Source organism: Gobio gobio (assembly GCF_949357685.1).
Source record: "Gobio gobio genome assembly, chromosome: 20".
In the NCBI taxonomy this organism is placed as follows: Eukaryota; Metazoa; Chordata; class Actinopteri; order Cypriniformes; family Gobionidae; genus Gobio; species Gobio gobio.
Genome location: NC_137113.1, coordinates 46,782,015 through 46,795,359, shown reverse-complemented (window position 1 = coordinate 46,795,359; position 13,345 = coordinate 46,782,015). Strand labels below are relative to the sequence as shown.

General features: G+C 40.5%; 1 protein-coding gene across 2 annotated transcripts in view; it reads left to right on the top strand.

Moving 5' to 3' along the window:
• The window catches only part of slc39a11 (solute carrier family 39, member 11), a 221,709-nt gene extending 208,586 nt beyond the window's left edge, over positions 1-13,123 (top strand). Inside the window, exons 8-11 of one of the 2 annotated variants that reach the window (XM_079801686.1) lie at positions 7,771-7,869; positions 10,822-10,980; positions 11,076-11,488; positions 12,741-13,123. In XM_079801686.1, the coding sequence (XP_079657812.1) occupies positions 7,771-7,869; positions 10,822-10,980; positions 11,076-11,154 (337 nt within the window). In that variant the 3' untranslated portion in view covers positions 11,155-11,488; positions 12,741-13,123. Of the gene's footprint in view, positions 1-7,770; positions 7,870-10,821; positions 10,981-11,075; positions 11,489-12,740 lie in introns of those variants that run through there. The other variant, XM_079801687.1, reaches the window with a different exon arrangement.
• Positions 13,124-13,345: the final 222 nt, after the last annotated feature.

Sequence of the window (13,345 nt, the reverse complement as noted above, 5' to 3'; positions counted from 1 at the left end):
TTTAATAAAAAGGTTGAAATTATTGAATATTTAATGCTTTTTTTCCCCTATACATGTTTATATGGCAAACTGTTTATTTATGTATTTATTTATTTGTTTGTTTGTTTGTTTATTTATTTTGAAAGGCCATTTTAAATTAAATGTCTTTTGGTTTTTTGCACACACTCGAATGACTTAATTTTCTGTTTAATAAAAAGGTTTAAATTCTTGAATATTTAATGCTTTTTTCCCCATACATTTTTATATAGCAAACTATTTATTTATTTGTTTGTTTGTTTGTTTGTTTGTTTGTTTTGAAAGGCCATTTTAAATTAAATGTCTTGTTTTTTTCTGGTAATAATTATCTCACATTGAGCTTTTTTATTCTTTTGTTAAACAGCTTAAATTCTTCAATATTTAATGCTTTATTAATTTTTTATTAATATATACTGTATATTGTCGACAGAAATAGCATCGTTCAGTGAAACATAGCGGTTACACTTTATTTTAATGTAATTATACATTTAAATACTGATTAATATTAATTAAGTACATGTACTTACTATAGGATTAGGGTTTGGTTCGGGGTTAGTTGCGTGTAATTATGCCTAAATTATAGTTATTACTATAGTAAATGGATGTAACATATCAAGGACACGTTAAAATAAAGCCAGTGGAACACACAAGCTGATCGAATGTGGAAAAACAGGCAGTAAAGAGTGTGCTATAAAATGTTTTAGGTACGCTTTTCCCACAGTCGCGAGTGAAAAGCAGCGGGTATACGGTGGGTACTTGGGTCAAAGGTCACTGGAAAGCCATAGTGATTGGTGCAGATGGTTTTGGGGATTTTCCCTCATTTCGCCCAGATCCCCATGCTCTTCCCAACACACAGATGCCCATTCAGGGCAGACCCCCATGGATGGAGGGGGGGCACCAAAGGCCCTTTGTGCCCAGAGAGGAGCTCTGTGGTCAGACACTGGACCCACTGTCTTCCCCTCTCAATGGAGGCTTCTTCATGCTTTTGCAATAACGTTGGAATGCTTCCCTTTATGTTTTTTTTGTGTGTTTGTTTTAATACAGACGTCTGACCCGACACACACTGTATCCCACTTGGTTTTGCTTTACTTTTAAGCTTGTATACTAAGCTAAGAAAGGGAAGTGTTGGAAGGGCATTGTACGTTTTGAGATCTCCACCCTATTTTACTGCGGAGAGCTTGCGGTTGCTGAAGCCTGTCCTCGGAGGTGGGTGAACAGACTCTCTTCGCACACAGAAATAGACCTGCCTCAGAGGAGTGAAATATGCCAGAGAATTCCTGGGGATGGGAAAACATGTTTCTGAAGGGCTGTTGTTTCCACACTGTGTGAACACAGCCCGAGTGAGCGAGTTCACTTCGCCCTTCTCCAAAACCTCCCCTTGGCTTTTTCTTCAGTCTTTCATTATGCCACACCACAGTTTCTCCTGTCCTCTCATCCTTTCTTCATTTCTCTTCCTCTCTGAAGTCGGCATGAAGTGGAAATTCACCCCATCTGTTTTCTAAATGCTTCTTATTGTGAATTATTCTTCCATGCATATTTCATTTATTAAATCGAATATTCCTCATAATGTTTCATGAAAATGTCAGTTCCTACAGTTTCTGCACTACTGGTCAAAACGTGCACAAACTTGATTGAAGTTAGATTTCTTATAATCTAAGTCTTAAATTTGTGACTATTTAATGCTTGAATTTTTCATTATATTTATCTCTTTAAATAGAGATCAGACTTAAGTCAGTGCGCCAAAGCATTTAAGATTTATGACTGTTCAAGTTTCAGGTCCATGCTCTAAAAGTGAATAAATGAATTATAACTACTGCATAAATATAATTTAGTACCATAAAATCCCCTAAAAATACAAAATATTAAATAAATGTTATTATTGAACTAATATATATATATATGTCTTGTCTATATATTATAACAAAGTGGAAGCTATTGGGAACAACAGCAATTCAGCCACGAAGTGTTAGGCCACGTAAAATCACAGAGCGGGGTCAGCGCATGCTGAGGGTCACCAACTTTCTGCTAAGTCAAGAGCTCCAGACTTCCAAACTTCTGTGTCCTTCAGATGAGCTCAAGAACAGTGTGTAGAGCTTCATGGAATGGGTTTCCATGGCCGAGCTGCTCATCCAAGTCTTACATCACCAAGTGCAATGCAAAGCGTGGGATGCAGTGGGGTAAAGTGCGCCGCCACTGGACTCTAGAGCAGTGGAGACGTGTTCTCTGAGTGACCAATCACGCTTCTCTCTGGCAATCCCATGGACGAGTCTGGGTTTGGCGGTTGCCAGGAAAACGGGACTTGCCTGACTGCAAGTGTAAAGTTTGGTGGAGGGGGGATTATGGGGTGGGGGTTGTTTTTCAGGGGTTGGCCTCTTAGTTCCAGTGAAAGGAACTCTTAATGCTTCACCAAGACATTTTGGACAATTTCATGCTCCCAACTTTGCGGGACCAGTTTGGGGACGGCCCCTTCCTGTCCCAGCATGCACCAGTGCACAAAGCGTCTCCATAAAGACATGATGAGCGAGTTTGGTGTGGAGGATCTTGAGTCCTGACCTCAACCCGATTGAACACCTTTGGGATGAATTAGAGCGGAGACTGAGAGCCAGGCCTTCTCATCCAACATCACAAATGCGCTTCTAGAAGATTCCCCATAAACACACTCCTAAACCTTGAGGAAAGCCTTCCCAGAAGATGTTCCCAGAAGTTCATGTGCAAGTAAAGGCAGGCGTCACACAACTTTTGGCAATATAGTGTATGTATATAACGGATGCACCGATATATAAATATTTTGGTTGATATCGATACCCGATATATTAGCCCATAAATCAAAATCAAAATTTGTATGTCATTTTTGAGAGCCTTATTACAAGTCTCACCATTAAAGCCATATCCCAAACACACAATTATAATGTTCTCATTATAATTTTATGTAGCCTATATGACAGACTTTTTAAATGATTCCAATCATATTTCAAGCAATTCAAAACTATCATGGCGAATAGTGCGCATCTGAAGTGTCTCAGCTGAAGGAAGCTTCAATATAAATATATCGCCCAACATTTCTTATCGGGCCAATAACGATAACATATATTGTCCGATACCGATATGGTATATATATATATATATATATATATATATATATATATATATATATATATATATATATATATATATATATATATATATATATATATATATATATATATATATATATGCATTCAGATCTGGCTGGTCCTTATTCACATGCAAAAATTAAGTTCAAAATAACTAGATAGTTTTTTCTTCAGAAAATCACATTTTGTGTTGCAAGGAAAAAATAAAGACATGAGTTTGGATCAGCATTTTGAATCAATTCTCTTCGGTCTTTCACTTGCGTCTCGTCTTCCTCAAATTCTCTAACAAGAGTTTTAGAAAAAAGTACTCATAAAGGTCCACCCCTAAACTAACCGTCACTTGGGCGTAAGCAGATCATATACAAATTCATATGAATTGGCTACCAATTGGCCAAAATTTAAAATAGTTAATCAGTTGCCATGAGATTGTGTTGGAGGAACAAACCCAAGTTTCCTGTGTTAAACTTGGAAGAAGAGCCATTTGGAGCAGTTTAATAACACTTCATTGATGCTGTTTTGTCATTTTGTAGCTTGACTGTCCTAGTCCTCACGTTGAAAAGTACAGCCAGAATGTTCTGCGTGTTTCACGGAAGAAATGAAGTCAAATGAGTTTGAATCAGCAATCCGTTCTCTTCAGTCCTCCATTCTGTCTCCCTCAGACTCTCCAACATCACACGGGTGCTGTAAGCCTTTCCGTGACTAGCTGTCATTAATCTGACTTCTCTGGGGGCCGTACCTTGAGCGTATGCCAGCGTGCACATCGTACAGCGGGAGAGATTGAAGAAGGCAGTGAAAGAGTGTTGGGGGTGGTGAAGAGGGGAAGTCAAAACAGAGCAGCTTTTCTTGCTTTGTGAGCGCAGGCTCCGGGAGGTTCCGGGAACTTTGCATTACGAAGCGCAGAAGTCTAGGCCAAACAAATAGAGCTACTTATCGGTTCTTAGACCACCCTCAGACCGCCTCGGGGGAGAAACACACTCCCACAGACTTCCCACAACTCTCCAGAGAAAATCTAAATCATCCGTCAGCGCTTACCGCTAATGAAGTGCTGCTCTTCCGCGCTCGTTTGAGTAAATGCCCGTTCACACTCTCGCCGTCTTGACTGCGTCTGCATTCATATTGTGTCCCATAGTTAGGACACAATATTCTCCCTGTATGTTAAAGGGTTAGTTCACCCAGAAATGAAAATTCTGTCATTAGAGGGTAACTTCAGTGATTTAGCATTAAAGCTACAATGTGTAACTTTCTTAGTTTATTCTTAGCTAAAAACACTTAGTTCTTTCAAAAATATGTGCTCATTAATGTATATTTACTTCTTTCAAGTTATAAAGTATTCTCGTAAGTTTATAATATGCCATTGTAAATACATACGGGTGAGGGTTCGAATGCGGGTCGCCATGTTGCCCCTCCATCTTGAAAGTACATTAGCCAAAGAGGGACATACCCGTAAATTCAAGCTTCGCCTTAGGCGCTTTAACACTTGATGGCACCGTGACGAATGTGGACGAGGTCGAACTGGAAGCCATATTAATCTTGGACTAAATCGGCCACTGTAGGAGTTAAAACGAAATCGTAATTGAGAGGAACAGAAACTAATATTCACTGGATGGTCATATACCTTTTCACCACTAGATGGGGGAAAATATCACACAGTGTATCTTTAAGCTTTGTATTTAAACTGGGTCATTTATGTAGTAGAAATGTGAAATTATTTTTGAATTTGGTGCCTTCTAGACTGAGAAAAGACAGAAAATGTATTTTTGTCTCATGTGGATGAAAGACAACAACTCCCAGAATGCACTTGCTCCGCTGCCCTACGAGGCCACTCCGTACACCGTCGTTTTGATCTATATAATAATACAATCATTTCGTTCATTTAGAGAATAAACACTACAATTAAAAACTGAACGTGTCTTTTCAATAAAGTGTGAGTGAGCCGAACGAAAGTCCCGTCACAGACGCAGCAGGATCAGATTTCATTCCTCACGGAGAACTGAGGTAACGTTAAGCGCCAGTCTGGCACGTTTTCTGATCGCATATGGAAGCTAAACTATCACAGGAATTCATTGAAAAGTTGAAACACTCACTTTACTCTGCATCGCTCTGTTATTATGATTGTCCGAGCGGCCGTCTGTGTCTACATTCTGTGCGTGAGAACTCGGGTTGATAACATGCGGAACAGCTCCATCTAGTGGCTGTAGTCTTTAGCCTCTGGCCAAAAAATCCTCAGATGAAGCACAATGACGACATTTGCGTCATCTGAGGAATTTTTCCATAAATAAAATGCATAATTCTCTCGTCTCAGGGGGATATGAGGGGGGAAAGTACCATAATTTGAATATACTACCGGGTTTCTACTGATACAAAGCCTAATGCTAATAGTAGTGACCCTTTAATTCCTCACCCTCATGTCGTTGGACACCCGTCAGACCTCCGTTCATCTTCAGACACAAATGAAGATATTTTAGTGTAAATCTGATGCTCTGAAAGGCCTCCATTGGCTCAATGCACTTTTCACTCTCAAGACCCTTAAAAGACACTAAAGACGTCGTTACAAAGTCCATCTCACTACAGTGGTTCTACAATAACTTTATGAAGCGACGAGAATAGTTTTTGTGCGCAAAAAAACCCTAAATAACGACTTATATAGTGATGACGATTTCAAAACAAGGCATCATGAAGCTTCGAAGCGTTATGAATCAGTGAGTCAAACCGCCAAACTGCTGAAATCACGTGACTTTGGTGATCCAAACCGCTGAATCGACTCACTGATTCACAACGCTTCGAAGCTTCATGATGCAGTGTTTTGAAATCGGTCGTGAAAATCGACGCAAATCGACCCAAGGTTGGAATCCGACTTTTGCAGAACTCGCTCTTCTCCCTTTCCCCATCACATATCAGATCAGAAAGGCATTCATTTTCAATAAAAATGAAGACAATATTCAAAAAGTGGAAATAAAGCATCTAATGTATATTTAATAATTCAGACAGGACCACTCAAGTCAAAAATACCATAGACAGAGTTAATTATAAATATTTTTTATTTGAATGTTTAGTCAATTAACATTTGGCGGTATGGTTCTGTTCTAAATTCCCTGTCCTTTCATGAGCTCCATGAAAAGCTAAGACAGGGAACAGCAGCACTTCTGGGGATGATCCTCGCTTCTTACCGGGAGAGCGTCTCAAATCCCCCTATTGAGAACAGAACGTGCATCAAATGACAACAGTATGACATTGATTAAGTTGAACACCCGTTTAGGAGGAGCTGGGGCGGAGGTGGGTTGCAAAGCAGCTTGCAGTGGAAGCGACAAGCAAGCAGATTGACGCTGGGTTTAAATAGGCGCCATTATTTGAGAATGCCCATTGGGTGCATAGAATCTCATCAGCTGATATGGGAGGGCTTTGGATTTAACGAACAGCTGTTGGCGAAGCTTGATTGCGTAGTATTCTGACAATCAGCTGATAGCGAAGCTTGGTTACGTAATGTTTTGACGTTCGGCTGGTAGCGAAGCTTGACTACGTGGCCTGCCTGAACTAACGCTGAAGCTTGATTTAAGTGTTTATTGGTTAGGGGGCTGGGGCGTCTAAACGAGTTTTAAGAGGGGTATGCAAGACAGAATTTTGGGCTCCCATCTTCCAGAAGTTTAAAAAGAAATATAGATAATTTATTAGTTAACATTTATATTATTTCGGGTTACGCAAATTTCAGTTCGTCCCCCCTCCACCCCCAAAACGAGATTGTTTATCCCATTGATGCATACAATCACACCGGTGTGATCATATGTTCAGAGCGTCACTGATATTGTCACTGATATGATATCAGATACACATTGAGTATGAAACAATAAAGATTACTCTATTCTTCTCCCAGTTCACAGGCCACTTTCTTTTATGCATTTCGGGAAAAAGTGATGAATTTACGTTATGTACACTCGTTATGTTGATCTAACATGATCATCATAAAGGCGTTTAAACGACAAAACACATTCACTTCCACATATTTGACAATCGGAATATAGCATACAATTCATGATATAAGTCTGTGAATATTTTGAATAAAAAGGAAAAAAGTGACTGGGTCCAATATCATTGGTCTTAAAAAGTGGCTGGGTCTTGTCCCGCCCACAAACAATGGCTCTGACGCCCATGGCCAGAATACTGTAAGAACTGCATTACGTCTGGTTTCATACAAGTGAGTGTTTATGATATGTTATGCATGTGCAGTAAGATGATTTAAGCACAGTGTGGACAAAGAGTGAAATGAAAACCGCGTTGTCAAAGGTGTTCTAAGTCTAAAAGGCTTGTGAGAAAGCTTCGTAAAGGATAATCCAAACACAACAGTGTGATTCCAGATGTAGTTCATGCCCCATCCATAACCCTTTTTTTTTTTTTTTTTTTCTGGTGTTCTTGTGGTACGGCACACCCATATGTTGCACTTCAGAAAGCCTTCATCTGATTCAAGCTTTAGTCAACAGTCGACTCTGGACCCTGGCACACTCAGCGCTGTGAAATCTCTCGCTGAGATAATGTGTGAAGTTAAGAGAGTTGAAGAGTTGCAGAGTGTCAGAAGCACTTGGAACAAACACCAGATCTGTGTGTGCTTTCTGTTGAGAACTGATGTAGTGATAGTGTCTGTTTCTTTCAGAAATCTGGCGATAGGCATTGGCATTCAGAATTTTCCAGAAGGCCTTGCAGTGAGTCTCCCATTGCGGGGTTCTGGGGTGTCCACATGGCGGTCCTTTTGGTGAGTCAAGACAAATACACATTCACATCCAAACCTAGTGAGCTGGGCAGCGTTTTAAGGCGTCATGGCATGAATTATTACACTTTCAATGCAAAGGCTGCTCGGTTTAGACACTTTCATTTGGACCAACATTTGCGGAAAAGACTATATGTAGAGTTGAAAAATATTATACATGCAATATACACACACACCAGCACCAGGTAATGATCATTTACAGTACATACACAGTGAATATGACGTTACATTTGCACAGACGCAGAGGACTGTACACTTCATAATATCTACTTACTGAATATTTTTTGATTTGTTTAAATTATATAAATGCATATTTTCTAAATGTCAGTTTTTATGAACTAACATTATAACTGAAAAACAAAAAAGGCAAAACCGACACTGATCGGCCAAACAGAGAAACGTAATTAAAGAAAGCTGAACTAACGCATATCAGCCAAACAGAAAATGTTTTATTAAAAATAAAGTAAAACTTTTTATTTAAAGTAAAAAAAAAGAAAAAAATCGGCCAGATAGAAAAAAAAAAATATATATTACTTTTTTTTTTTAAAAGGCCAAAGTGACACTTAAAGGGTAACTAAACCCTAAACCAACTTTTTTTAGTTAATGATCTGTAATACTGGGGCTTTATTAATGCTGTTCATTGATTCGAGTAAATGTTTTGACATTTGAGTATAAAGTGTTTTAATTCTATAAAATATGGTGTAAAACCGCCAAAGTGCTGCCCTCTTAAGGTTGAACGGTGGCTACTGCAGTTGAATTTTCCTATTGGACGTTGTGGTACATCGTGACGTAGGATGGTACCTCCAACGGCTCACAATCCGCGCCCCTAGCACGAGCTCACCACGCCCTCAGAAATGTTTCCCCCAATCACATGATGAGAACGGCTTTACTCCAGTATGAACTGTCATATTACATGAAGTGGAAACATTATGAATGAAACTCACTTGACACATGCTTTAACATTGTATTGAAGAAAATACGGTTAAATAATGAAGTTGTCAGTACACGTCAGGCTTTTCTTGCGATTTTATTGCCGCCCGTCATGTGTACAGATAATTTTCATACATGAGACGCGCTTTCAAACCCTGACACGCAAGTGGTTGCCGTGGACGCAGATAGATTAGGTCAGTTCTCTTGCGCGGCTGCTTCACTAGCATCGTCGGCATCGGGAGTTAACGCAGTTTGAGCAGCGGCTCGCATTGATAAGGCTCCGGGTTTATGTCTACAGACAATCCACCCTCCTCCACTTCAGGTGAAGGTAGGAGAAATGACCGCTCTGTTGCAAAGCTGGCGTCACTTCAGTCATTCTCCATCTTTGCGACTCGCGAGTCTGACAGCTGTCAATCAATCCGTCCCTGCGGGTCTCAGGTGCACGCCCTCCGCTCAGCCCCGCCCTCGGTTCATCCCTCTGTGTCCGCCGGGCTCTGCCCACTTTTCCAGCATTTTTTGAAAATTGCCAGTGGGTGGAGTTAAGCTCTGAGCAGGGGTTTAGTTACCCTTTAACGACCAAACAGAAGATTTTTGTTAAATAAAAATATAAGAATATAAAAAGGTTAAACTGCCCAAACAGAATTTAAAAAAAATAAATAATTAAAATTAAAAAAGACCAAGTCGACACAAAATATTAAAAAGGCCAAAGTGACGAAGTAAAGTAAAGTAAAGTAAAGTAAAGTAAAGGCCTGTACACACCGGGACGAATATCGCGCGCGCTTATCGCCAGAGTTTTTCGTGCCGTTTTTCGGCGCGTCTTGAGTGTTCACACCCAAGCGAATTTCACTGGCGCTGCGCCGAGTGAACGTGCACATTCAGTAGATGCGCTCCCGGTACACAAGATGGTGCTGCGGCACTTTAAGCCTCTGACACTCGCTTGTCACACAGAAGGAGAAGAGAGACAGTATTTACGTGCTTGCCAAAACCATAGACATATTATGTATATGGACAAAACCATTCACACACTTTTTTGTGCTTGAGCGCCACCAAGTCGTGTTTTACTGTCACTTCAGCAACTCCAGGCACGTGAACAAAAGCGCTGATCTCATTGGTCGGCCAGTTTTTTACGCGCCGCGTCAAAATAAAAAAACGAACCCGAGGCGTTTTTTAAAAAATGACGCTTTTACGCCTGGCGTTTTGCGCGTCGGTGTGAACACTCACATTGGCGCCCATTGTTTAGTCCCGAGGCGTTAAACGTCGGCGATAAACGCGTGCGAAAATCGTCCCGGTGTGAACAGGCCTTAAAGTAAAATAAAATAAAACAAAAAAAGACCAAGCCGACACTTATCGGCCAAACAGAAAAAAAGATGATTTAAATATGATATGATTTATTATATATATTATTATATTATTTATTTTTAAATAAAAAAATAAAAAAATGAAATAAAATAAAAAGCCAAACTGACACATCAGTCAAAAAGAAAAAAATATTAAAAAGGCCAAAATAAAAAAGGTTAAACTGACACTTATTGCCCAAACAGGGAAAAAAAATGAATTAAAATAATTAACATAAAAAAGGCCAAACTGACACTTATAGTCCAAACAGAAAAAAATGAAAAATTACAATAAAAAAAGGTTAATCTGACACTTATCGCCTAAACAGGAAAATACTTATTAAAAGAATAAAAATTAAGAAAGGCTAAACTGACACTTATCGGTTAAAAAGAAAGAAAAATGTATTTTAAAAAAAGGCCAAACTGACACTTATCGGCCAAACAAAAAACCTAATTAAAGAAATAAAAATTTTAAAAGTTCAAATGTCAGCCAATATATCAGATTAGCAGCATGCTGGTTGACCACTAGTTAGGATGCAGTCTTAGAAGGAAGCTTTTGGAACAATGCCACAGTCACACACGTTTATTACGGTTTATTAGTTTGTAATATCTGTTGATTTCTGGCACATCCTGAAGCCCTAAAGCCTCCTGATGTGTGCTCTCCGTCTCACAGGTACGGCCAGCTGAGTGGGATGGTGGAGCCGCTGGCTGGGTTGCTAGGGGCCGTTGCCGTGGTGCTGGCGGAGCCGTTGCTACCCTACGCTCTGGCCTTCGCTGCGGGAGCCATGGTGTACGTCGTGGTTGATGACATCATCCCTGAAGCTCAAGTCAGGTGAGGAGAAGCTCAAGTCAAGGGAAGGTCTGCAGATGTTCAAATGCCACTGAAAGTCATGTGTGTGTGTGTGTGTGTGTGTGTTTCTCTTACAGTGGGAATGGAAAGCTGGCCTCGTGGACATCCATCATTGGCTTCGTCGTGATGATGTCATTGGATGTGGGTCTTGGCTGAGCCTTGTCATTGGTCGAATCTTTGAACGTCACCTGACTGCACTGAAAACAGTGACCAAAGCAGCCTTTCTCTTGGTGTTTACTGGAGGTTTATTATTCAATGGAATATTTTTCTACGTCATTTTTACTTGTTTTATGAATGACTCGCGGACCACATTTGTTTTGATTGCAAAAAAAACTTGAATAATTATTAAAACTTGAATGGATGACTTAAGGGGTTGTTTAGGTGTGTGTGTGTGTGTGTGTGTGTGTGTGTATATTTCTGTGTACATGAGAGCTTCCCATCATTAACATACACTCTAAAAAAAAAAAGGTTCTATATGGCACCAAAAATGGTTCTTGGCTCGTAATCATAGGGGAACCTTTTTAGGTGCTACATAGCACCAATTTTGGTTCTTCAGCGGTTCTTCAGCGGTTCTTCAGTGGTTCTTCAGAGGTTCTTCATGGGTTCTTCAGCGGTTCTTCAGAGGTTCTTCAGTGGTTCTTCAGAGGTTCTTCATGGGTTCTTCAGCGGTTCTTCAGAGGTTCTTCATGGGTTCTTCAGCGGTTCTTCATGGGTTCTTCAGCGGTTCTTCATGGGTTCTTCAGCGGTTCTTCACCAGTTCTTCACCGGTTCTTCAGCGGTTCTTCACCGGTTCTTCACCAGTTCTTCAGCGGTTATTTACCGGTTCTTCAGCGGTTCTTCATGGGTTCTTCAGCGGTTCTTCACCAGTTCTTCACCGGTTCTTCAGCGGTTCTTCACCGGTTCTTCACCAGTTCTTCAGCGGTTATTTACCGGTTCTTCAGTGGTTCTTCACCGGTTCTTCAGCGGTTCTTCACCAGTTCTTCAGCGGTTCTTCACCGGTTCTTCACCGGTTCTTCAGCGGTTATTTACCGGTTCTTCAGCGGTTCTTCAGCGGTTCTTCATGGGTTATTCAGCGGTTCTTCATGGGTTCTTCAGCGGTTCTTCACCAGTTCTTCACCGTTTCTTTGACTAAGGTGCTATATAGCACCTCTGAAGAACCGCTGAAGAACCGGTGAAGAACCACTGAAGAACTGCTGAAGAACCGCTGAAGAACCCATGAAGAACTGCTGAAGAACCCATGAAGAACCCATGAAGAACCGCTGAAGAACCTCTGAAGAACCCATGAAGAACCTCTGAAGAACCGCTGAAGAACCACTGAAGAACCGGTGAAGAACCACTGAAGAACTGCTGAAGAACCGCTGAAGAACCGCTGAAAAGAACCCATGAAGAACCGCTGAAGAACCCATGAAGAACCTCTGAAGAACCGCTGAAGAACCTCTGAAGAACCCATGAAGAACCGCTGAAGAACCGCTGAAGAACCCATGAAGAACCTCTGAAGAACCGCTGAAGAACCTCTGAAGAACCCATGAAGAACCGCTGAAGAACCGCTGAAGAACCGCTGAAGAACCACTGAAGAACCTCTGAAGAACCGCTGAAGAACCCATGAAGAACCGCTGAAGAACCTCTGAAGAACCGCTGAAGAACCCATGAAGAACCTCTGAAGAACCGCTGAAGAACCACTGAAGCACCAAAATTGGTGCTATATAGCACTAAAAAAGGTTCCCCTATGATTACGAGCCAAGAACCATTTTTGGTGCAATATAGAACCTTTTTTTTAAGAGTGTAAGGGCCGTATGTTCTCAGTTTTGCTCTGCACTCATCTAAACGAAGAGCAATGATAACTCCGTTGATTACCGTCTTGAGTTTAGCTAGTCTTTCCAGTCAGCCAGTCACTTTCAAGTTATGAAATTAAATGAAGTTTTCATTTTATGGCCAATGTTTGTTTTCTTTTTGTTTTTCGTTTGGATTGCTGATAATGATATATTATGTGCAGCACAAGTATGACTATCAAGATAATATGCAATACGTGTGAATGGTGATGTAAGATGATTTGTTCAACACTGTGTGTGAAATACATTGAATATTTGCTTAAATAATGATAAAATAATAAACCGATTCCCCTTTTTTGCTGTTGTAACTTTGTTCACTTTCTGGCACAGATGTCAGCACTATACTGGTTTCTTCTGTTTATATTTTCTATATGCACACATGGTCTTACATTATGTCAGCTTTCATGTAAGGGTGTACATGGACAATGCTTAGGTAGGTGGTGTGTGTCAAAGTAACATCCACATGGATGGCAGAACCCAAGGTTTCCCAGCAGAACATTGCCCAAAGCATCAGTAGG